The sequence below is a fragment of the Penaeus vannamei genome, chromosome 22, assembly GCF_042767895.1.
Source record: "Penaeus vannamei isolate JL-2024 chromosome 22, ASM4276789v1, whole genome shotgun sequence".
Classification (NCBI taxonomy): Eukaryota; Metazoa; Arthropoda; class Malacostraca; order Decapoda; family Penaeidae; genus Penaeus; species Penaeus vannamei.
Genome location: NC_091570.1, coordinates 12,902,576 through 12,928,953, shown reverse-complemented (window position 1 = coordinate 12,928,953; position 26,378 = coordinate 12,902,576). Strand labels below are relative to the sequence as shown.

The window sequence follows — 26,378 nt, the reverse complement described above, 5'->3', positions numbered from 1 at the left end:
GCTGACCAAAAGAGGACCGACCGAGCTGACCAAAAGAGGGACGACCGACCGAGCTGACCAAGAGAGGGACGGCCGACCGAGTTGACCAAGAGAGGGACGACCGACCGAGCTGACCAAAAGAGGGACGAGCGAACGAGCTGACCAAGAGAGGGACGACCGACCGAGCTGACCAAGAGAGGGACGACCGACCGAGCTGACCAAGAGAGGGACGACCGACCGAGCTGACCAAGAGAGGGACGAACGACCGAGCTGACCAAAAGAGGGTCGAGCGACCGAGCTGACCAAAAGAGGGACGAGCGACCGAGCTGACCAAAAGAGGGTCGAGCGACCGAGCTGATCAAAAGAGGGTCGAGCGACCGAGCTGACCAAAAGAGGGTCGAGCGACCGAGCTGACCAAAAGAGGGTCGAGCGACCGAGCTGACCAAAAGAGGGTCCAGTGACCGAGCTGACCAAAAGAGGGTCGAGCGACCGAGCTGACCAAAAGAGGGTCGAGCGACCGAGCTGACCAAAAGAGGGTCCAGTGACCGAGCTGACCAAAAGAGGGACGAGCGACCGAGCTGACCAAAAGAGGGACGACCGACCGAGCTGACCAAAAGAGGGACGACCGACCGAGCTCCTTGAGAGGGACGAGCGACCGAGCTGACCAAAAGAGGGTCGAGCGACCGAGCTGACCAAAAGAGGGACGAGCGACCGAGCTGACCAAGAGAGGGACGACCGACCGAGTTGACCAAGAGAGGGACGACCGACCGAGCTAACCAAAAGAGGGACGAGCGAACGAGCTGACCAAAAGAGGGACGACCGACCGAGCTGACCAAAAGAGGGACGACCGACCGAGCTGACCAAGAGAGGGACGACCGACCGAGCTGACCAAGAGAGGGACGAACGACCGAGCTGACCAAAAGAGGGTCGAGCGACCGAGCTGACCAAGAGAGGGACGAGCGACCGAGCTGACCAAAAGAGGGTCGAGCGACCGAGCTGATCAAAAGAGGGTCGAGCGACCGAGCTGACCAAAAGAGGGTCGAGCGACCGAGCTGACCAAAAGAGGGTCCAGTGACCGAGCTGACCAAAAGAGGGACGAGCGACCGAGCTGACCAAAAGAGGGACGAGCGACCGAGCTGACCAAAAGAGGGACGACCGACCGAGCTGACCAAGAGAGGGACGAGCGACCGAGCTGACCAAAAGAGGGACGACCGACCGAGCTGACCAAGAGAGGGACGACCGACCGAGCTGACCAAAAGAGGGTCGAGCGACCGAGCTGACCAAAAGAGGGTCGAGCGACCGAGCTGACCAAAAGAGGGTCCAGTGACCGAGCTGACCAAAAGAGGGACGACCGACCGAGCTGACCAAAAGAGGGACGACCGACCGAGCTGACCAAAAGAAGGACGACCGACCGAGCTGACCAAAAGAGGGACGACCGACCGAGCTGACCAAGAGAGGGACGACCGACCGAGCTGACCAAAAGAGGGACGACCGACCGAGCTGACCAAAAGAGGGACGACCGACCGAGCTGACCAAAAGAGGGACGACCGACCGAGCTGACCAAAAGAGGGACGAGCGAACGAGCTGACCAAGAGAGGGACGACCGACCGAGCTGACCAAGAGAGGGACGACCGACCGAGCTGACCAAGAGAGGGACGACCGACCGAGCTGACCAAGAGAGGGACGAACGACCGAGCTGACCAAAAGAGGGTCGAGCGACCGAGCTGACCAAAAGAGGGACGAGCGACCGAGCTGACCAAAAGAGGGTCGAGCGACCGAGCTGATCAAAAGAGGGTCGAGCGACCGAGCTGACCAAAAGAGGGTCGAGCGACCGAGCTGACCAAAAGAGGGTCGAGCGACCGAGCTGACCAAAAGAGGGTCCAGTGACCGAGCTGACCAAAAGAGGGACGACCGACCGAGCTGACCAAAAGAGGGACGACCGACCGAGCTGACCAAAAGAGGGACGACCGACCGAGCTGACCAAAAGAGGGACGACCGACCGAGCTGACCAAAAGAGGGACGACCGACCGAGCTGACCAAAAGAGGGACGACCGACCGAGCTGACCAAAAGAGGGACGACCGACCGAGCTGACCAAAAGAGGGACGACCGACCGAGTTGACCAAGAGAGGGACGACCGACCGAGCTGACCAAAAGAGGACCGACCGAGCTGACCAAAAGAGGGACGACCGACCGAGCTGACCAAGAGAGGGTCGAGCGCCCGTGCTGACCAAGAGAGGGACGACCGACCGAGCTGACCAAAAGAGGGACGAGAAACCGAGCTGACCAAAAGAGGGACGAGCGACTGAGCTGACCAAAAGAGGGACGACCGACCGAGCTGACCAAGAGAGGGACGACCGACCGAGCTGACCAAAAGAGGGACGACCGACCGAGCTGACCAAAAGAGGGACGACCGACCGAGCTGACCAAAAGAGGGACGACCGACCGAGCTGACCAAAAGAGGGACGACCGACCGAGCTGACCAAAAGAGGGACGACCGACCGAGCTGACCAAAAGAGGGACGACCGACCGAGCTGACCAAAAGAGGGACGACCGACCGAGTTGACCAAGAGAGGGACGGCCGACCGAGTTGACCAAGAGAGGGACGACCGACCGAGCTGACCAAAAGAGGGACGAGCGAACGAGCTGACCAAAAGAGGGACGACCGACCGAGCTGACCAAGAGAGGGACGACCGACCGAGCTGACCAAGAGAGGGACGACCGACCGAGCTGACCAAAAGAGGGTCGAGCGACCGAGCTGACCAAAAGAGGGTCGAGCGACCGAGCTGACCAAAAGAGGGACGACCGACCGAGCTGACCAAAAGAGGGACGACCGACCGAGCTGACCAAAAGAGGGACGACCGACCGAGCTGACCAAAAGAGGGACGACCGACCGAGCTGACCAAAAGAGGGACGACCGACCGAGCTGACCAAAAGAGGGTCCAGTGACCGAGCTGACCAAAAGAGGGTCGAGCGACCGAGCTGACCAAAAGAGGGTCGAGCGACCGAGCTGACCAAAAGAGGGTCCAGTGACCGAGCTGACCAAAAGAGGGACAAGCGACCGAGCTGACCAAGAGAGGGACGACCGACCGAGCTGACCAAAAGAGGGACGACCGACCGAGCTGACCAAGAGAGGGACGACCGACCGAGCTGACCAAAAGAGGGACGACCGACCGAGCTGACCAAAAGAGGGACGACCGACCGAGCTGACCAAAAGAGGGACGACCGACCGAGCTGACCAAAAGAGGGACGACCGACCGAGCTGACCAAAAGAGGGACGACCGACCGAGCTGACCAAAAGAGGGACGACCGACCGAGCTGACCAAAAGAGGGACGACCGACCGAGCTGATCAAAAGAGGGACGAGCGACCGAGCTGATCAAAAGAGGGACGAGCGACCTAGCTGACCAAGAGAGGGACGAGCGACCGAGCTGACCAAAAGAGGGTCGAGCGACCGAGCTGACCAAAAGGGTCGAGCGACCGAGCTGACCAAAAGAGGGTCGAGCGACCGAGCTGACCAAGAGAGGGACGAGCGACCGAGCTGACCAAAAGAGGGACGAGCGACCGAGCTGATCAAAAGAGGGACGACCGACCGAGCTGACCAAGAGAGGGACGACCGACCGAGCTGACCAAAAGAGGGTCGAGCGACCGAGCTGACCAAAAGAGGGTCGAGCGACCGAGCTGACCAAAAGAGGGTCGAGCGACCGAGCTGACCAAAAGAGGGTCCAGTGACCGAGCTGACCAAAAGAGGGACGAGCGACCGAGCTGACCAAGAGAGGGACGACCGACCGAGCTGACCAAAAGAGGGACGACCGACCGAGCTGACCAAAAGAGGGACGACCGACCGAGCTGACCAAAAGAGGGTCGAGCGACCGAGCTGACCAAGAGAGGGACGACCGACCGAGCTGACCAAAAAGAGGGACGACCGACCGAGCTGCATAAAGGGGGACGACCGACCGAGCTGACCAAAAGAGGGACGACCGACCGAGCTGATCAAAAGAGGGAAGACCGACCGAGCTGACCAAAAGAGGGACGACCGACCGTGCTGACCAAAAGAGGGACGAGCGACCGAGCTGACCAAAAGAGGGACGATCGACCGAGCTGACCAAGAGAGGGTCGAGCGACCGAGCTGACCAAGAGAGGGACGACCGACCGAGCTGACCAAAAGAGGGACGACCGACCGAGCTGACCAAGAGAGGGACGAGCGACCGAGCTGACCAAAAGAGGGACGACCGACCGAGCTGACCAAGAGAGGGACGACCGACCGAGCTGACCAAAAGAGGGACGACCGACCGAGCTGACCAAAAGAGGGACGACCGACCGAGCTGATCAAAAGAGGGACGACCGACCGAGCTGACCAAAAGAGGGACGACCGACCGAGCTGACAAAAGAGGGACGACCGACCGAGCTGACCAAAAGAGGGACGACCGACCGAGCTGACCAAAAGGGACGACCGACCGAGCTGATCAAAAGAGGGACGACCGACCGAGCTGACCAAGAGAGGGACGACCGACCGAGCTGACCAAAAGAGGGACGAGCGACCGAGCTGACCGAAAGAGGGACGACCGACCGAGCTGACCAAAAGAGGGACGACCGACCGAGCTGACCAAAAGAGGGACGACCGACCGAGCTGACCAAAAGAGGGACGACCGACCGAGCTGACCAAAAGAGGGACGACCGACCGAGTTGACCAAAAGAGGGACGACCGACCGAGCTGACCAAGAGAGGATCGAGCGACCGAGCTGACCAATAAAGCATTGGCGATACTGTGTCGATGTAGCGATATCGCCTTAAACGATTCTGTGTAATGAGATCTATCACAGAGTATATCTATATGTATGTATGTGTATATATGTGTGTCTGTATGCGTGTGTGTGTGTGTATGTGTGTGTATTTATATATATACATGTATATATACATATATGTTTTATGCATATATATATTTGTTTATGTATGTGTAGATTAATTTATCTATTCATTTATTTTCTACGAAAACGTATGCATAAATACACTGTACAAGGGTGCAATGCATATATTAACTTTAAAGAGTATTTTCGTGTCATGAAAGTACCAAGGAACAAACAACCATAAATTTCTTTTAAAACGATCAAACTACCTCTGTTTGGATCCGTCTCGTTGCCAGAAACCGCCACCTGCGTGTGTGCCAGGGAAGTGGCCGAAAGGCGGGTGTTGTTATGCGTCAGCTGATGTCCAGAGTACATCCCAGCTGATAACTGCAGATACCGTAATTCCAGCTGATAGATCTCTGTGAGGCTGACATCATGGCATTATCAGCATCACTTCTCCTTCGGCAGGTGTGTGGTATATGTTTATTCTCCAAGTTCTGTGGTGTTATGTTTTTATTTACCATAGGTAGTGGGTGGGTTATATAGCAAAATGGGTTACATGGCAAAATATATTGCAATTTTATTATTTTAGTTGGATGGATTTCGTTTTGGACTAAGTTATATCAAGTGGAGCATTTGTAGCATTCGTAATTCAGTTTTGTGAAGGGTGAATATTTTGACACCAATTAATAATGTAGGTATTAATGCTCAATAGAGAATCCTTAGATTAACCTTAAAGTTCCCTTGAATATTGATATTAAATAGAATCCAGTCGAGTTTTGTCAAAAGACCAAATTCATGAACTTCAAAGATAATATTCTCAAGTCAAGGGTGCACAGATAATGATAAAAGATAAGTTAAACCTAGCCAAGGGAGTTTAAGCCACAATATATGCAGAATTCATTTTGAATAATGAAGATTTATGAATGAGAATGTGTGGTATCACATTACATGGTATACTATCTATATCAGAATCAGTCCTTTCAGAAAAGTGTGATATTGAAAGGATAATTTTCTGTTTGGGGAATTATTCATTCTCATTCATGACTGAGGCAGTAGAAATTTTGTTTGTGAACTGTTGAGAGAATTAACACCTTTAAAATGACATTACAGTGCATTTTTTTTTATGATAAGAGAAATGGGTTATGCAATGGCTTACATTACCATGAATAAGGAAAGACCCCTGTATTGAAACATAGTTTTAGCAACTGCTATATGAAACATTCCTAAATGTTAACTAATAATAAGTGCAAGTAGACACATTACTGCACTAGTCTAAATTAATGATACTTTGTCATTAGGCTCATTATCAGTAATAGCTTTAGAGTTGATTATACTTTGTCAGGGGCTGAGGAGTGGTTGGAGTGGATACATACGGTCGTGTGCATCCAGTTACACAATGGTTGCTCCATCAAGATCTCTTCATGATCATCAGGGGTCCCTGCCACGCCTTCCTGTGCCTCCCCTTGAAGAGACCCTGAATAAGTATCTCAAGTAAGACCTTTCCTTAAAATTGGCTTTTAAACTGAATTACTTGATTGCACTGTAATTGCAGTGTATATGTAAAAATTAATGCTTGTGTATTTCAGGAAGAAGGTATGTTCTGCCCCTATGTCTATGATTTACTCATATTTTTAGGATTGGCATTAGGATGTTGTTTAGATCTTCTGGAAAAGTTTGATAATGTGTTTCATGTGTCATGCCTCATGTATTGATATTAATGACTGGTGAGAGTATGAAAAGAAGTTAGTAAATTAAATGTAAAAAGAATAGGTAAAAGTTTTCAACATAACTGGACTGGCATTTATTATTCACTTCGTAAATGCACAAAGAGAATGCCATATGAACTTAAATCCTCCCAAACCCAGGGGCTTTGCCCCAAGACCCACCTTCTGAACCCTTTTTATTTCTGTCTAGCCAGTGCAGTCCTTTTTTAGTTGAAATATCAAAATAGTTTGTTTAGTGTAGTTCTTGATGCTGCACTATTTATATTTTGTGTGACTTGGAAATATTTAATAGCAGTAAGATATTATTAAATACTTGATGTAGACACAATAAGTGAGTGCACTCAATTTTTTTTTACTTACGTGCAATTAATGACACCACATAGAATGGGAATGTACATTACCTTTAAATTATGGTGTATGTTGATCTCCTGTACCATAGTCAAAGTATAAAATGTGTGAAAATACAGAATTCATAGAAAAAAAGATGAATGAGAGAAAGCTGTTAAGATTTAATAAGAAGAGTGTTCTGCATTGAGAATTCTAAAAGCTCCTTTCAAAATATTTTTTTTTTTTGGATATATTTTTTACTTATGTGCAATTAAAGTCTAGGCTTGTTAGTGTTTAAAAGTAGGTTGTTCATAACAACTAGATTTCAAGCAAAATGGAGTAAGACACTTGTTTTGGTTAAAACAACATAGTATAGTCTATCAAATTTGATAAAGAAAAAAAATATTTTTTAGATAATTAGTCTCTTATGCATATAGTATATAACTCTTTTAGATTGAAAAGCTGTATTCTAGTGAATGCTTAGCAATATGTTTTAAACTTCTTTAAACATTTGCAGAACAGTTAAACCATTAGTAACTGAGGAAGAATTCCAGTTAACTGAGGAAATTGTTAAAAAGTTTGCTGCTCCTGGAGGTATTGGACAACAATTACAAGAAAAATTACAGCAAAGGGCAAAGAAATCTGACAACTGGGTTAGTTGAACTTGATGAAATTAGTCCAAAATATTGAATGTACAATTCTTTTATAACCTGTTTTTTTTACAGCTTCTATATGAATAAATTTTCATCACAGCTTAGTGAATGGTGGATCAACGCTGCTTATTTAGACTACCGCTGGCCTGTTGTGGTATGGTCCTCTCCAGGCCTGGTTTTCCCATTACAAGAATTCAGAACACTGGATGACCAGCTAAGCTATGCTGCCAAAGTTATTGTTGGAGCTCTTGATTACAAGAAAATGTTGGATGAGTAGGTCACAAGTTTGTGCATAAGTACTGTATTTTTTCACATGTGTTGAAAATTTGATTATTTTTCCTAGGCTTGCTTCAGGATGGTTAATTTTTTATCTGTTTATGATGTATACTTTTTACAGTTATTTAAGGAAAATATGGTTGTTGGAATTTTATTGCTGATATAATTTTTTTTTGGCAAAGATTGGAAACTTAGTTGTATTCTTTATCTTTTTAGTAAAACTGTGCCCATTGATCACATGGGCAAAGACCTCTTAGACATGTCCCAGTATTTCAAGATGTTGGGAACATGCCGTATCCCAGGAGTTACACGGGATTCCATTGTATATCATGGGCAGTCTGAAAATCCTCCTAAACATATTGTGGTGGTACATAACAATCATGTAAGTAGCATTTTATGTTTGTGTAATAGCTTTGTTTATAGATTGTGTTAGGTTAATACAGTAGATCTTCCAAACATTGATTATTTTACTGTATATTGCAGGAATTGTTTGTTATTGAAGTTATAACTTTCTTGCTATATTAACTGAAGCATAGAATTTATATATTAAAGCTAATTGCTTTGCTGTCTTTAGTTCTTCAAGATAGATGTTTATGGAAAGGAAGGAAAACCCCTGACTATAAATCAAGTGTTGCATCAGTTACGAAATGTGGTTGAACGCTCTACCCATCCAACCAGTCCAGTGGGTATCCTCAGTACACAGAATCGAAATGTATGGGGGAAGGCTTATAAGAAACTTAGGAAGGGTAAGTAATGATCTGTGGCACCCTGCAATGAGTCTATCCTTGAAAGGGCAATTTGTATTACTCTCAGAAGACCAGCATTTGTATATATTGAAAGCAAATAGCTACAAAGTATAGCAGGTAGTTGTTTATTCCTTTGCAGATAAACTGAACAAAGCATCTATTGAAGAAATTCAGAGATCTATCTTCCTAGTAGCTTTAGATGGACCTATTGTCAACCCAACTGGGAATGAAATGACTGATGCAGCATTACTCTGTGTTCATGGCAATGGCTCACAGGGTTATGCTGGCAACAGGTGGTATGATAAGACTATTCAGGTAATATTTTTTTCTTATTTTTTGCTTAAGGTAGAAGTGTAATAGAGCCAAGATAAAATTTCTTAGCTTTGGATTTTTTTAGATGCTGAAATGCACAGTTAAATTGGTTAAGGTATAGGCAAGTTCAAGTGCTTTTAAGTTGTTTCAGGGTTCATAGTTATCATTTTATTGCAAAGGCCTCTATAGACATAGCAGCTTCAAGCTTATCCCTTTGTTTCATGTTTGAAATATAAGATTTATGAGAAAATAAGAGTTTGAAAAGATGATTACAAGTCTGATATTTAGAGAATTAGAAATCTATCATAATATTCTTAGCCAATGTGGGATTATGCTACATTAGATAAATGGTCCAGTAATGCAAGGATGAGTGTCACTTAGTTATTCATAAACCAGAGGTACAAGTGAAATGCAGTGTATTTTATATTTCCTAATGGTCCTACTTTATGAAATTTGTCTCCAGTTTATCATTGGGAAGAAAGGAGCAGTAGGACTAACATATGAACATACACCAGCAGAAGGTCCACCAATTGCCAACTTAATGGATCATATAATGAACTTCATGTAAGATAACTCTTATTTTTGTTGTAGGGAAAAGTGTGTTGTCATGTAAAGCATGTTTTAATTCAAGTTTATTTTTTATTTCCATTTATTACAGTATTATTATTTTTAAGAATATGGCTTTATAGAATATAAAGTGAAGCCTCACTAATAAAAAGTTTACTTTGTCTGTTGTTTTTGTAAAGAGAAATTCATTACAGATTATAAGGCTTACAGGAGGTTTTATCCTAGAAATTATATTGATCACTGAAAATGAGTCTAGGTTCAGTTTTCAGATTTTTATTTGTATAGTAAAGTTTAGTCATTAATAGTATATTAACTATATTCTTCAGCAATGGGTTCATATAAGTGAGGTTTCTCTGCAAATGATTTTCATCCACATGCTGTTCTAGTTAAAACTTCACGTAATTGAATGTTTTGGCTTTTTGTATTTAGTTGGTATATGTGCAAAGTTTTGTATACAATTGCTATTAGTGCTGAAAAATTTAGCATGCATTTTCTGTATTCTAGTTATTGTGTGATTTTTTTTATTTTTTTACATTTAGAAGTGTTTGTCTATCAGCTTCTTCATATCATTTCAAAAGCATGTTACTTTTTCTTTCAGAAACACTGGAAACTTCCAGAGAGAGTAAGTTAATATTTGGCTTTGCTATGTAAAGGAAATGAATTCCATGATATTTAAAATGGAAAACTGTCCCTTTCTCATTTTATTAGTGTTTACACCTAAGTGAATGTTCCAACTTGGTTTCAGTTTTTTAAAGAAATGAATAATATAATCTATTTGAACTTTCTTTATGTAGAAATATGTGTATATGATTGCAAATGTCAAGTGCATGTGTTTGTTTGTATATATACAAACAAAACCATTTTACAGTCTTTGGGTAAAAATTAATATCGAAATTAGTTATGTGAAGAGCGTTTTTTTTTCCGTTAAAACTTATTATAAATCAGATTGTGTGATATACTTTTATCAGTCATTATGAGAAGTAAGTTTGTGACTTTTTTCCTTGCTCTTTTTTATGATTATTGATTAGGTCTTTGAGTATTAATACTATCAATACAGAGATTTTAAACTATCTGATATTTCAGTCTTATATTAAAACATTTCAGGGACAGCACCATGAAAGAGAGGAAACTCCCAGCAATTGAACTTGACAGACCTCAGCGCTTGATGTTTAATGTTAGTGATGATATTAAACAAGAAATAGAAGATGCGAAGTGTGCCCTTGACAGGTAACTTGGAAATTTTGTTTATCTATATGTACAGTTGTGGAATTATATTTCAGTACACTTTCTGGGTCCCACTTTTGTACCTCTGGCAACAAGTCGAAGTAAACATAGCGTAAATAGTAGTTTTGTGAATGATGCTAAAACCCTAGGTAGTTTGTAACAAAGAGTGTGATTGGTCGAAAATAAGTAACCAATAAATGTATTAATGAATATTTTTTTAAAACTAAGTAAGCTATTTGATCTTTCGCTTTCTTCTAATAAGTGATAAAGAACAAAGCATGTAATATTAGTTATCGTTGACTTTGTAGTTGGATATTCTTCAAATGCGATATCCTGGAATTGTTTGCATATCCAAATGGCAACATCTATGATAGGGAGGCAGCATTTCATACTCCTTACAGCATAAGTATCATTTATAGATACATATTTCTTAAAACATGAAAAAGTTTCATGCTTTGAACATTTATGTATGGTAACTAAATTACCTTAAACTCTGTAAAATCCCTGAGACCTCTGTAAATACCGTTGATGCTTGCACCATCTAGTAATTGACCTAATGATTTTTTTTTTTTTTTTTTTTTATCTTTGTTTGAATCAAACACATATTGAATAAACAGAAACCGTGCTAAATTAGATTTTTCAATACAGAGCATGAACAAAATCACAATTAGGTTACACTGAATATGTAGATTCGTTATTGATGTGTGTGTGTGTGTGTGTCGTCTATGGAAATATGAAGTCATGCTTGGTAATGAGTTACGAGAGTGTATAATCAGCTATTATTATGCATTGAGTCTTGGCGTTGAGGAGTTGTATCCACATTCGAAGAGGTGAGCGAGAAAATGCATGTTTGCTTGTTTCAACTCGAGCAACTATTAGCTGGGTGGTTCCAAGGAGGGTGAATAGCAAAAATCTTAGAACCAACTCCCAATACTTGTGTTGTATATCTTGTTCATTCTAATGAAATGGGAATTTCTCGGTCAGTTATTGTCATCTATCCATTTTATTTCTATTTGCCAGTGCAATGTAGTGCAATATATGCACAGGTGCAGATAAAATTAGCAACGAGGTTGCCAAGCTGACACCTTTTTCAGGATGGACGCAAAGAAAGCTGTAATCTGAAATAGACTGCTACAATGGGGTGTCATAGCAATCGCATGGTCCTGGGTTCGCTCCCGGCTGCCCCTCCCAGTCGACTCAGCTGTGAATGAGCACTGTTATGCTGACGCCAGCATGCTAGGGTCAAGTCAGGGCAGAAAGGAACAGGTCACCCTACCGCATCATCCCGCGGCTTAGTAAGCATGTTTCTCTACAAAACATGTCCCTTACGTCCAGATGGATATGGGACCAACTTTGACTTTTGACAATGGGTTGAGGGAAAGTAACTTCTCCAACAGTGATATCTTCGGAGAGCTGGGCATCTCCCGGACGATGGCGTACAGGCAGATAGGGGAGGAAGAGGAGGGCACCCATAACGAGGAAAATACACCGGGAATACAGGGAAAGCTCCATTGCTGAAGGGAATTTCAGAAATCAATTTATTTCAATTTACTGTATAGATATTTGTTTATACAAAATAGTGCCCTACAAGTCATATTTCATGTTCAGATTCTATATCGTTATTTACATTTCACATATGACAGACAAATTATCAATATAACGGCGCGGCCGCGTGACAACAACGAAAAATGTTTGGCCGAATATTGTCAATGTTTGAGAAACGGCTAATTAAACAACCTCGAACCAGCTGATAGAAATCGTGACATTACATGTGAACAAGTCACCTCTGTCTTAGGGATTAGACACCGTTTGAATAACAATACATATTTCCTAGTATAAGCATTACTATATGTCTTCCTTTTCTACAGTTATTACCATTTTTTGTAAAAGTATCTCCAAAATTAGTAAACATCCCCCTCCAAAATCAATAAACATCCCCAGTTAGTAGATTCACTGATGCCCCATCATCTATGAAAAAATAAAAATAAAAAATAATTATATATATATAATATATATATGTATGTGTGTGTGTGTGTGTGTGTTTGTGTGTGTGTGTGTGTGTGTGTGTGTGTCTTGGTTATTAACTACATGGCATGGCGATTTGTGTGAGAAGGGGTTCAAAATGTATATGGAATATGAATCAAAAGATTCTAACTAAAGCGTTAAAAACTGTATAATTGCAGTTCTTTCACACACAATACATACACACATTGTTGAGGCCTGGTTAACCCGACCACGGTTTTGCGTTCAGTTAATATTCTAAAATAATCATAATTGTCTGTTTATTGAATCCGTGCCTAGATTTGATCTATTAGTTCACAATGAAAATTACATATAAGAACTTTGATTTTATTTTGCGATAAAAGACAAGAATGTCATTTTTTTTTCACACGCACACATACACTGTAAACAAGCGTGTATTGACAAAAAGAAGGAAAATAAAAAAATGCATAAACAACAAATAAAAGTAAAGAGCAAGATTAACTGACATTAATCCAAACGATTTTTTTCTTCTTCAAAATATCAGATATACAGCTCCTGTAATGAGAGTCGGTTCTTTGACTTTTGCTATTCACCCTCTTTGGAACCACCTAGCTTGTAGTTGCTTGAGTTGAAACAAGCGAACTTGTATTTTCTCGCTCAACTGATCGAATGTGGATGCGCCTCCTTCTAAAAACGCCAAGACTTACGGAATAATAACAGAAAAAACTATGATCAGATTTTAGCACAAGATAAAGGACATTCTGAATAACCGAAACGAATTAAACATAGTTTCATAACTCGTCACTAAGCAGTGACTTCGTATTTCCATGGACGCCACACACACACACACACACACACACACACACACACACACACACACACACACACACACACACACACACACACACACACACACACACACACACACACACACACACACACACACACACACACACACACACACACACACATTGATGAAGCATCTATGCATTCTGTAAAGAAGAATATAATCTAGCATGATTTCTGTTTATTCAAATTAAGTGTTTGGTTCTGCCAAAGAGGAAAAACGTATATCATTTTACTAGATCGATTATGGTGCAGCTACGAGAAGTATTTACAAAGATCTTTTGCACATTTTTGTTTGATTTTGCTGCTATACAGAGATATTTAAAGCATGAAGCTAAAGTCATTGATACTTCTTGTGTTGGAAGACTGGGGAAATCCCGCCTCCACACCATAAGTGTTGCCATTTCGACAAACAAACACTTAGAGGATATCGCATTTGAGGAATATCCAACAACAAAATCAACGATAACTAGTATTACATATTTTGTGATCACTTATTTGAAGAAAACGTAAGATTAAATGGCTTACTTAGTTTCAAAAAATATTCATTAATATACTCATTGGTTATTTACATTCGATCAATCACACTCTTTGTTACAAACTACCTAGGGTTTTAGCATCATTCACAAAAATACTATTTACGCTATGTTTACTTAGATTGGTTGCCAGATGTACAAAAGTGGGACCCAGAAAGTGTACTGAAATATAATTCTGCAACTGTACATAATATGATTAGATAGATAAGACAAATTTGACACTTCTTAACCCAATGCTGCCGGGAAAATGTTGCATTCTTTTTAGTTTTCTATTAAATGTCTCTGCAAATAGGTGGCTCTGCCAATGCTTAGCCACAAAGGAGTCAATTAGTCAATCTTCTGATCTTATCTTTCCTCAAGTTGGCAGGAAAATTTTTTTTTTTTTTTTTTTTTTTTACTAATGCTATCAATATAGATACTGTTACTTTTATTATAAACATTGTTATTACCTTATTGTTATTGGCATTACTAACATTAGTATTAGATACTAAAAAATGTTATTGAAAATCAAAGAAAAGGTTAAACAGCTGAGACAGATTTTGAAGTTCATGAAAGAAATGTACTGGAAATTTTTATTTATTTTTTTTCATCTGTTAGATATTATAGATGGTTACTCCATGCATTAAAACTTTAAGGATTTTTTTTTTCTTTTTCAACAGCCTTGTAGAAGACTTGGAAATGACTTGTTTCCTCTTCACTGGTTTTGGAACTTCCTTCATTAAGTCACAAAGGCTTAGTCCAGACAGTTTTCTACAGATGGCTATTCAGTTAGCCTTCTACAGGTAGGACTTCCAAAGATTTACTAGATATTTTGATAAAACCAATTGGAACTTTTTTGATGGATTTTGTAAAATTGCTCCCATTGTGGGTTGAGAGACACTCTAAGGGCCCAATGTTGGGAACTTCTCTATCCTAGGCCTTAGTCCTCGGCTAAAGCAGTTTTGCACTGTCTTTTTTTCTCCCCCATTCCTTTTCCATATCCTCTGTAATCCCTTCCCTTAACTTCCTAATGTATGAGAGCTGTGTTGAAAGGATGAAAACCTGACTTTGTACCACTCATGAACTGCCTCAGAAAGCCATGGGCAATGTATTCTACTCTTTAGTAATGGTCTAGCCCTTACCCCTCATGGGGACCCTGATGGCTGGACAATTCCCACCTCTACAAACCTTTTGACAACCCTTTTTAGGTCAGCCAAGTGGGATTGATTTCTTGTGATTCTCCCTACAACTCATTACTCTGACAGTTCCCTTCTCTTCCAACAGTGTCTCCAAAAATTACTAGTCAAAGTTTCCTTCTGCAGCCTTGGCTGTTCACACCTTGTCTCAGTTACATTGAAGTCCCAAGCTCATGCATTATCTACCCTGGTGGACCTCACTGGCAAAACTATTCCTGCCCAACTCTGCTCTTCCTTTAATACTTGTACCGAAATGTTTCCATCTCTCCGGCTGATTTCCCTGTCTACAACAAGGATTGATTGACTGTGAAATGGCCTTCTTGGCTGACTCATTGACTTATGATGAGGTATCAGTATTATGATGCAGTATCACTTTCCCCCCAGAGGTTGCAGTAAGTCTTACATCAATATTGCCAAGATTACTTCCTTAGACATAAGATTCGCCATGAGGTCTATATTAGTCTTGCCTTGTCTGACCTTATCGACCACTACCCCATCACTGTTGGAAATATTGATGTTGTGGCCACCCTGCCAAGCACTTTTACTGTACAGCCTGCTGTCCTCTATGTGCCCAACCTGGTCATGACTTCAAATTGCCCTGCACAATCATGTACATGTGATAATTGAGGTGGTTCCCATAATGTATTTCATAGGAACTGCCATGCTTACAAGTTTGAGTGTGAGGTAACAGTTCTCAGACAAAAACTTGGCCTCACATTACTGGAGGCCAGACAGGAAGCACAATGCCCTTATAATGCCTTTTTTTCTTTTTGAAATCCATTATGCCTTACAGTCATGCTGCAACACCCATGTAGGCCCTGATGGTATACATTACCATATGTTATAACACCTCCCACCTACCTCCTTATCCTTCTTACTAGTAATATTCAGCAACATTTGGATGAGTAGAAACTTGCCTCCCCACTGGTGTGAAGCCCATGTAGTACCTTTCCTAAAACCTAATAAATCTGGTACCCTTCCTCAGGATTACCATCCCATTGCTCTTACAAGCTGCTTAATATAGTACCACAAATGTTGCTGCCTTATCTCTCCTAATCAGTTTGGATTTCTATGCAGCTGAAGTACAGCTTATCCCTTTGCCCATTTTGAGACACACAGTATTTACACACCATGATTCAGTATAAGCTGTCTTCTTCGATCCTTCAGTGGTTATCATGGCATATGCTTAAACATGGGTGTGTTCATAGAATCCTTCCTTTCTGATCACACTTTCTGTGTAAAATTTGCTCTTCTACTTCCTCTTCTTTACTTCAGTTTGAAGGTTTCCCACATGGCAGTGTGTTCAGCACCACATTATTCTTCATTTCTGTAAATGGATTAGTTTCAGCCCTACCATCAGGCATCTGGTCATCACTGTTCATGTATGAGTCGGCCATTTTTGTCTCTCATCCTACCATACCTGCTCTCCGTCAGCTTCTCCAGTCTGCAATAACATGTCTCCTCTTAGGCCACTCTAAAACTTTCTCCATACTTTTTTTCTCATTCACGTATAGGCCCCCAACCTCTTCCTCTATATGATGCTCTACTCCAGTTCTGCTCTTTGGGTTATTTTTGACTCTGCACTGTCATGATGGAATCTTATTCTCTTTGTCAAAGAAAAAGCCCGCCATCACCTCTGACTCTTTCAAACCCTTGTATATACCCTGGGTTTCAGATTGCAAAACTCTCCTGTATCTCCATATTACTCTGATTCTCTCCACTCTCAATTATGGCTGCCATATATATTCTGCCCACACCTCCCTTCTCACTCACCTTGGCTCAGTCCACCACTGTGGGCTGCGATTAGTACTAGGTGCCTTCTGATCCTCTCCAGTTGAGAACCTCTACGCTGAATCAGGCCTACCATCTCTTTATTGATTTCTCTCTATGCTTGTTTTCAGCATTTTTACCTTTTTACCAAACTAACTACCCCTCAATCTGCCTTTCCTCCTCCACCTTTACCTACACCTTTTCCTATTTATATTGATACCCTACTTTTCCATTTACGCTTTCTGCATCTCCCATCCCTTCCTCTTTTTGCACATTTTTTCCCTCCCCAGCTAATAACTTCTTCCTGTAATAGCTCTGTTTTCCCTAATCTATCCAAATCAAACATCCCTCCTGTCCCCCTCACCCATTTTCTTGCACATATCTCTACTCACTCCTCCAGTACCCATGTCTATACAGATGGCTCTAAATCCCTCCTGGATACTTGTTGTTGTAGTCTTTCTTTCTAGTGTATACAACTTTCTTGTTCTTCCTGAATCAAGCATCCTTATGACAGAACTATAACTTACTCTTCGCTCTACAATGCATGTCTTCCGTCACTTACTCATCCTTCACCATTTTTACTGGCTCACACAATTCAGTATTATTCATACAATCAAAGACCAGTTGTTTTATGTCTGCAAGACAGAAATCAGTCAAGCTTTGCTGGCTACCCAGCCATGTCTGGATCCATGACAGTGAACAAGCAGATCCCTCTGCATGCTTTGAAGCCTTGTCCACAACCCACTAGTCCCATTTTTCACAAACTATTAAAGCTTCCATCTCTCCTTGATCATCTCCATTCCACGAGAACAGATGCTGGGAAGGTGCTCTTGCCCACATACAAATAGATCATACTTATCGTACACTTTTGTATCTAATGTAACACTCCATAACACCTCTGTGTTCCTCATGCGATGTTCCTCTTTTGGTCCTGCACATCATGCTATCCTGCCTCATCTTTTCTACAGCCCCATATCTCTGCTTTTCCACACTTGTCCTCTTTTATCCGATCCCCCAACCTGTTGTACATCTTCATGGAATCCTCTAATTTTTCATTGGACAACTTGTTCTTCCTCAGGTGCATAGAACCCTCCATTTGATCTAATCACCTTTCGTTCTTAACTGCTCCCACTTCTGCTAATCCCTTCCTACCCCATTTACTCCCCCTTCTTTTACCCTTTTCACTACCATAATACCTTATAATTTTATGTTAACCTTTTTTCATTTTTCTTTTTAGTCCTTTTTTCTCTTTTACTACTACTGATTAATATCATTAATGTTATTGATATTATTAATACTCTTAATAGTATTAATAATTAATTAATGATAATTGATGATAATTATTAATAATAAATATTAATAACATTTATTATTGCTACTACTGCTGTTACTCCTACTACTTCTACTACTACTACTACTACTGCTGCTGCTACTGCTGGTGCTGGTGCTACTGCTGCTGTTGCTGCTGCTGTTGCTGGTACTACTGCTGCTGGTACTACTGCTGCTGCTGCTGTTGCTGCTACTACTGCTGCTACTACTACTGCTGCTGTTGCTACTACTACTACTGCTGCTACTGCTACTACTGCTACTACTACTACTGCCACTACTGCCACTACTGCTACTGCTACTGCTGCTACTACTGCAACTGCTACTGCTGCTGCTGCTATTTTAGTTATAACTATAATAATAATAAATACTACTACTACGATTATAGTTATAACTATAATAATAATAATAAAATTAATAATGATTATTATTATTGCTCCTCAGAATCCACAAAGAACCTGGGGCTCACTATGAGTCTGCATCAACCAGGAGGTACCTCCATGGTCGCACAGAAACAATCCGCTCTTGCTCAACAGAGTCGGTAGAATTTGCCAAGACAATGTTAGATGAGAATGCTTCTGCTGATGAAAAGGCCTCTTCTTTACGAAAGGCTGTTGAAGGACACAAGAATTATGCAAAGGATGTAAGTTGTGTTGTCAGTCTTTGCTGAGGTTTTCTTTTATCTTAACATTTTGTTAAAGAAAAATATAAGAGAGAGTATCCTGAAGTAGAACATTTTAATTTTATTCATGTATTTATTTGTTGTATTTGTAGGCTGTCCGTGGTTATGGTGTTGACCGTCACCTCCTTGGCTTGAAGCTTTGTGCAATTGAAGCTGGCATGGATGTACCCACTCTATTTATGGATGTTGGTTATATCCGTAGCTCCCACATGCGTCTCTCCACCAGTCAGGTAGTAATTCATTTTTTCTACCTTTCCTTTCTTTCTAAGGTTGTAAATATCCTTCTGTACTGTATTAAATGGAAAATAATTATCTGTTTAAGTGTGTTAATAAATTTTCATATGTTTTAGGTCCCAGCACGCTGTGAAGCTTTTATGTGCTTTGGCCCACTTGTACCTGATGGCTACGGCTGTTGCTACAATCCACGTCCAGATTCAGTTGTATTTGGAACATCTGCATTCAACTCGTCTCCAGAAACAGATTCAGCAACTTTCCGTGCAGCTTTGGAGGAAAGTTTAATGGATATGCATGATGTACTACTGAAGAGTGGACTGAAAGCCAAACTCTAGTGAGCAAATAGATAATATAGTTCTCTCACATTACATTATTAAACAGTCTGAAGAAAAGCTAATAATAAAGATTTTGTAATATTACTTTGGGCAGGGTATAAAGCTCTTGCACTTATAGGAAGTACAGCAAAATGGATTGCTCTCAAAGATGAGATTTGGATCAGAGTAGATTAAGTAAAATCAAGTAAATTATTTATAATAATATTTGAAATGTAGGTGGATTCTAGATTTTAATTAGTTGTGTTTTTATATATATGTAAACTGAAAGAAAAGTATAAATTAGTTCTGCTTGTTTTAGTCTCATTGTTTTTGTACAAAACAGTGTATTGTTACAAATAGTTATTACTGGTATACTGTGTGAGGTTTCTAGTTACGTCTATCATCAATGTAAAACATCTTTTAAGTTCTTTAACTATGGTATGATTATTGCTGTTTAATTATTGAGAAGAATGAAGTTATATTGCTGTACACATTTTAGCTCCTTAATGTAAGAGAGAATTATTATGCCAGTAGTATATATAATTAGTTGTACTTTGTTAACATTTGTGTGATATACCAGTGAGTTTTTTCATATTAAAGTACAGTTTCCTAATTTTGTTTACTTATTTTTAAAGTTCTTATTATTGCAGACCTTATCTTTAAAGCATGAACAACTATCAGCATGGTCATATCAAAGAATACATTTACTTTTTTTCAGATTTTACAGAAGCACACATCATAAAAAATATATGGTGTAAAGTCTTTGAAATAATTTTCAAAATGCACATTTTTTGTTTTGGGGTAAACTAATTGATTTTTTGTTAAAAAAAAAATAATAATAATAATTGCCATAGTTGCAGACAACAGTTTTATATATTCTAAAAATTTATTTTGTAACTGAAAATGGACCAGAAAATATAAGCAACATTTCTTAAGATAATCATAGCTCGCATCCATCTTACCATCTTTGAATGCAAAGTTTCGAGCTTTATTTTTAGTAACTTTTTTTTCAGAACACTGATATGGTAGAATGAGAATTTGTATGCATTCTCTTAGTTATTATTTGTTAATGTTAAGAATAAGAGCAAGTAATTGATAGCATACATATTTTTGTATAGTCAGTTTAAAACTTCCTTTTAAAAGAAAGGTCATGATAACCTTCATATATATGGTTACCAGAGATCAAGTTTGTTTAGAAGGACTAAGTAAATTTCAATTGTGTATGAAAACAAAATAAAATAGCTTGCCGACATTTGGCACAAACTTGTCTTCCAAAAATACATAATTTAACAGGTAAATAATTTTTAAAAAGTAAAGAAATTTCATATGAAAGAAAATAGAGTATATTGAAAGAGAAGGCTTTCTAACATTGTATGCTTTCTATAATTATTTCCATATATAAAAGTCATGTGTACTTAGTACTATATTTTTTATTATAGGTACATGTATATTCTCAAAACGCAATAAGAACTTTAACATTTTTTTGACTGATGCTTTACCTTTATGTTGTATATGCATTTTGGAGGTACAAAAATAAGACTATAGCATTTCCTACTTGAACAAATAGAAAGAAAATTGGTATTTCCATAATGATGCACAAACAATGTGGCCACAGGGTTAATGAAAAAATAAGCAATATGTAATTTTTCATTGAGGAAGGAAGAAAAATGTCATTTCAGGAGTGTTTTATACCTGCAACTAACTTTTTTCAGGAGTTAAGACATTCTTTTGGGACAAGTTTTACTATCGTTGCCTGTGACAAATTGAATATTCTTCCCAAAATCAAGCTTATTTATAAGCTCATGCTGGCTTTTGCATAGAAAGTGTACACCAAACTACTACTATATAAGTTATGTTGACAAGAATTTACCTCCCTCATTATTAAAGAAAAGTGCTTTGGATTATCAGCACATATTTTGAAATTGTTTTTATCAAGATTTTTCTTTGACTTTGTATGGTACTATGGTGTATTTCTCAAGATGTGGTCATTAGGAACTGGTTATTTTTGAAAAAGTAACATGTGGTATGTAATCCATTGATGCCAGAAAGTGTAGTGTTCACTATAGTTTTGTTTTGTGACATGTCTCTACACATAGATGGCTCAATAAGTACTCAGCAACCAAAGAGCCAATTAGTAGACCTCATTCCTCGCCTAATTTCACTTTTCCATGGATTTTGAGGAAAATGTTTTTATTACTAATGCTGTCAATAATAATTATTATTATAGACATTATAATAATTTTTTTTTTAGTAAATCTTGGGTAATTATCTAGTTTAACAGCATTATTATTCCTTGAAATTATTATTCCTTCATTATGCACAATGTAACATATATAAATGAGTTTTGGTAACTTTACAAAGTGACTGCACCCTCCAGATGGTAAGTCCCTATTACTCCAACCACCCGTGGGAAATCCACAAACATTGTCGTATGAACTAAAAGCCATCCTACCCTAGGTGCTTCGTCCCCAGAACCCATCTGATCGCCGTATTCCCCTATTCGGGGCTGCGCTCCCATTCTCCCACCCAATCGTCGTGGACTTGCTCTCCGCGAGGCATTTATCACGAGCCTTTTTCTTTATTTCTGACTTTTTCTGTCTACGCAGATTAGTTCATGTATCAACGTCCGAGGGAAATACCATTGATGAAGTGTCTTAATTTCGGCTGTCCTGTCCATTACAAGCAAAATTTACCTTGTGCTATTTGCCTATGGGAAACAAACTATACCTTACAATGTATGAACTTGTTGTTTGTTTACTTGTTGGATTTGTTGGCTAATGGCCAGCGGCATAAGGCCATGTGATACGTGTCAATCCAATGGATTCTATTTATTATTTAAATCTAGAGAAGTTTTGTCTCACTTAGAAAAGTGATTACTTAACTTATTTCTTTATCACCTCCAAGCAGATTTAATATAAATCCTTTATTTCTTTTTACGGAAATTTTATTTATTTATTTATTTACTCTGTCATTACATCATGGCATCCTGTTAGCATGTTAAATAATGATCTCTCTCAACCTCTGCTGTACTTCCACTTAAGGCACCATGGCCTTAGCTGGTGGAAGCCAATCTTCCATAATGGTGAAATCGGAGGTTCTCATGACGCTATATTTGACTGAACCAGGGTATCGATGGGAGGTCGTGGAGTCTTGTGAGTAAGTCTAATGCAATCATTACCATTAGGATGACTTGGGTCTGGAGCCACCTTTGTGGCAGAGGTCAGTGCCAGCTGGCTGCGTCTAATTCAGAGGGCACGGACTCCTGACTCCTCAAGACGCTCGATTAGAATTCACTTCAGAGCTCCAACACACACACACGCACACACACACACAAATAAGCATTCTACATAACATCCAAACATTTCAAATTTGAGTGATGCCGAACCATAAACAATATTCTACTTTAGACCTAATCAGGTACTTGCATATCATTAGCAAATACTCTATCAGCTCTCCATATATTACCAGAAATGTACATTAATAAATTAAGTTCTCTTTGACATTTGTTCTTTAACTGACCAATGCGGCCCTTTCAAGTTAACCTTCGATCAAAGAGTGGACCAAGAAATCTAGCAGAATGGGTGAGTCTAGAGTTAGCCTGATGTTTGGCTCACTTATATGTAAAAAAAAATTACCTTTGTACTCTCTTGTGAGAAACTTAAAACCCCACTGGAGGCCCCATTTATGAAACATCCAGTGCCAATTGCATGCCATTTTCCGAGAATTCTGCATTATTGCTGGAATACCTTAATCCACAATCATAGCGTACAATGAGTATTAAAGATGTCGATGGGGAGCTAGTAAGGTGTCATTAATCGTGCACTGGTGACGAGACTTCCTTGTGGGACCCGTTTGCCTGGACAAAAATGTCCGAAGAAGTGACAATGAAAACAACTTGGCAGAGAAAATTCCGTCAAAATATGAAATTTTGAATAAAACAAGGCATGCTTCCACGTAATCCAAAGGTATACAGTTTTCTGCATAGGCCGTATCGCCATGTTATGTCGTAGGCTCTTTATGTATCTAAAAACACAAATCAGAAAATGCATTTTGGCATGTCTCTTTATGTGACTGTCCAGCTTTACTATATGATCAAGAGTCTGGCGCCCCTTTCGGAAGATGCACTCCTTATCAACTAGCAAATTATTGGAATTTAAAAAATGCAATAGCCTACTATTAATAATTTGTTCTATGATCATGCATAAGCAAGTTGTCAGCGCACTTGGGCGGTAAGAGATGGCGGGTCTGGGTCCTTTCAATTTGAGAATAACGTGGGTAAAGTACCGTGAGTTTGAAAAAGTCTGGGTATTCCAAATTTCAAAGAATGAATTTCGCTTTCTTCCCTCGTCCTCAATTCCCTGTGAGAGATTACTCCCTTACAGGTATTTGGGCCGGTAGGAATTTGCGTCAGCTTTAATAAACCCTTAATCTTGGGAGTTACATTGTACTTTACCCAAGGAGGTTTCCATCTCGCAATTTCCGGACAAAATCAAAATCGCCGTCCACTTGACCATCAAAGACCTTTGATGATAGCGGGTTTCACGTTCAAAAGCGATTGATTTTCATTCACGCATTCAACATTCGCGAACGCTGCATTCTCTGGTGGGACATAGGTCACCTTTCCTCCTTGAAGAGGAGGGGTATCCGTGGTAGCAGGCCGTTCTCCTGAAGTATTAAAAACTCTAAACTTTTGGTATCAACCTAACAGCAATACCTGAGAGAGAGTAAAGCAGTCTCCCATCCTCTACCCAGTGGAGGCCTGGTTACGTTATTAAGTACCAATCGGGGATTGAGTAATGTGTATAGGATACCTTACCGTCGAACGTGCCTCGGCGGATGGTGGCAAATCGATGCCCACACCCCAAGCGAATACGGGATCCCCTAGGGAACTCCGGCAAGCTCAGGGAAATCACATTAATTAAAGAAGAAAATATTTCCTACTACAGAAAAAGTGCGCCCTAAGGATGCCCCAAACAACTGGGCCTCCCTAACCAGTGGTTAAAACCCGCAAAGGCTGCCCTGAGGTAAAAGTGTTGCAGGTCTGGGGTGGAGGCTGACTTAGCCTACTGTAATCTCGAGTGACCTACAATATCAAAGTACTGAAGGTGCAGGCAAATCAATATTCTGAAAAGAGCAGATATTTACTGTATATTTTACTTTCGACTAGAGGCCCGGGGCACAAGAGTAGCTCTTGTGGCACCCGACTTTGTATTTGTTGCTGCCTTTGGAAAAAAGGTCTGAGCTCATCGGAAGTTTATACACGAGTGGGACGATGTTATTAACATTACTAATAGCAAATTAGGATAAAAGAGTATTTCCAAAAATAAAAGAAAGGGGAAAACGGGTAGATATTACCAATTAGGAAATTACCATAGAAAAAGAACCAGTTTACAAAATATTTATTTCCAGCATTACTTCTTGTACTGTACCACATTATCAAACAGGCCTCAGTAGTAAAGGAACAGGTTATAACTACAAAAATTGTATAGTAACGGAATTTCTTTAAAGCATTCATGAATTGTAAAGCCCTGGTAGTGAATAAGAAAAATGTTTGTTTTTTTTTTTTTTTTTTTTTTTTTTTTTTTTTTTTTTTTTACATGGTTTAGGGGTGCATATTTTGACTCATAAAAGAAAGGAGGCAATCTGGACCATGCTTATACCTTCCCATATGCACATATTGAAGCATAAATGTATATATACATATAAAGAAATAATTGACGTGTGTTTACCGATTTTTCTGACAGGATTTAAAGTGGTATTTCCACAGTGTACATATTGTTTTAGAAATTATGCACTTCACTTCATCAGTGGGGACCACGCACAAAAAATGCATTTATTATCCTGTTTGGAATATACTTTTATTTCTGCGCCATCTTATCCTTCCCTCCTCTTCCTCTTTACAAAAAAGAAGATAATTAGAATTTGCACTTCAATTGAATATTCATTGTTGTTGTTTTTCTGTGCAAAGCAGTAATTTAAAATACTGTCCTGTTTGCATGTAAAAAAGACGAGAAAGTGGAAGAACTTTACGCAGTTTTCGCTTATATATATATATATATATATATATATATATATATATATATATATATATATATATATATATATATATATATATATACTTTTTTTTTTTTACATAAGTAAACAATTGTTGAGTCGCAGATTGATGTACATTATGGCGCCTTCTTAATGGATTTTAAAGACCACGAAAGAAGTTATTTAGAGAGTTGCAAATTTGTGTTCAGATGATGGATGAGGTCCCATTATGTTAATTGTATTTGCAATGCTTTCATAGTTAAGTAGTTTGTAAACTCACGTGTTGGGTTCAAAAACTGTTTGTCTACAGCTCACCGTTGCAACCGTTTTTTTTTTTTTTTTAAGACAAGTGCAGATTGTCGATATATTTGATGATATCAATGGCCTCAACCCCCTCCCCCCTTCTCTCTCTCTCTCAGAATGCGCTTTATTTAACACGGAGCATAGATATTACTTTCAGAAAAAAAATCGGCCTGCACTTTTTAATGGAGCTACTAAAATATTAGCAAGCTCAAGTACTTAATACAAAGACACTCGACCAGATCTTGTAAAAGTCATCGTGTTTGTACTTGCGTCGGGGTGACATAAGGACTGGGTGTGGGCAGTAGCAAGCCCATGCCCGCATCCGCTGTCTGGGTCAACATGTCCGAGATTACGGTTCATCACGCTGATCCCTTGCTTGCTTCTGCTTTGTGTGGGCATCGAGTGTGGGGGAATGGCAACTAAATCGAAAGGCCTGTGCGACTATGTTTTGATGGCCGTGGCGGCTCTGGTGTAAGTGTGGTCCTGTAGGAGAGGTGATGATATTTTTTTAATGAATTGTG

At 40.3% G+C, this 26,378-nt stretch overlaps 1 protein-coding gene across 2 annotated transcripts; it reads left to right on the top strand.

The window, feature by feature from the left end:
* Positions 1-5,131: 5,131 nt before the first annotated feature.
* On the top strand, positions 5,132-20,134 carry LOC113808465 (carnitine O-acetyltransferase). 2 transcript variants are annotated; one of them, XM_070136599.1, is made up of 14 exons: positions 5,132-5,291; positions 6,169-6,317; positions 7,395-7,530; positions 7,631-7,803; positions 8,023-8,188; positions 8,381-8,552; positions 8,692-8,867; positions 9,328-9,428; positions 10,030-10,053; positions 10,536-10,658; positions 14,680-14,802; positions 18,736-18,934; positions 19,066-19,203; positions 19,324-20,134. In XM_070136599.1, the coding sequence occupies exons 1-14, from the start codon at positions 5,259-5,261 to the stop codon at positions 19,540-19,542; spliced, it is 1,932 nt and encodes a 643-aa protein (XP_069992700.1). In that variant the 5' UTR covers positions 5,132-5,258; the 3' UTR covers positions 19,543-20,134. The 2 variants fall into 2 exon arrangements, with proteins under 2 accessions (XP_069992700.1, XP_069992702.1); XM_070136601.1 differs by lacking the exon at positions 10,030-10,053.
* Positions 20,135-26,378: the final 6,244 nt, after the last annotated feature.

What these genes read in the sequence shown, in the direction of transcription:
- LOC113808465 (XM_070136599.1), top strand. Translation starts at nt 5,259, where the DNA reads ATGGCATTATCAGCATCACTTCTCCTTCGGCAG. An exon ending in CAAAGAAATCTGACAACTGG is followed by an intron (nt 7,531 to 7,630) that starts GTTAGTTGAACT and finishes TTTTCATCACAG; the next exon opens with CTTAGTGAATGGTGGATCAA. An exon ending in TTATAAGAAACTTAGGAAGG is followed by an intron (nt 8,553 to 8,691) that starts GTAAGTAATGAT and finishes ATTCCTTTGCAG; the next exon opens with ATAAACTGAACAAAGCATCT.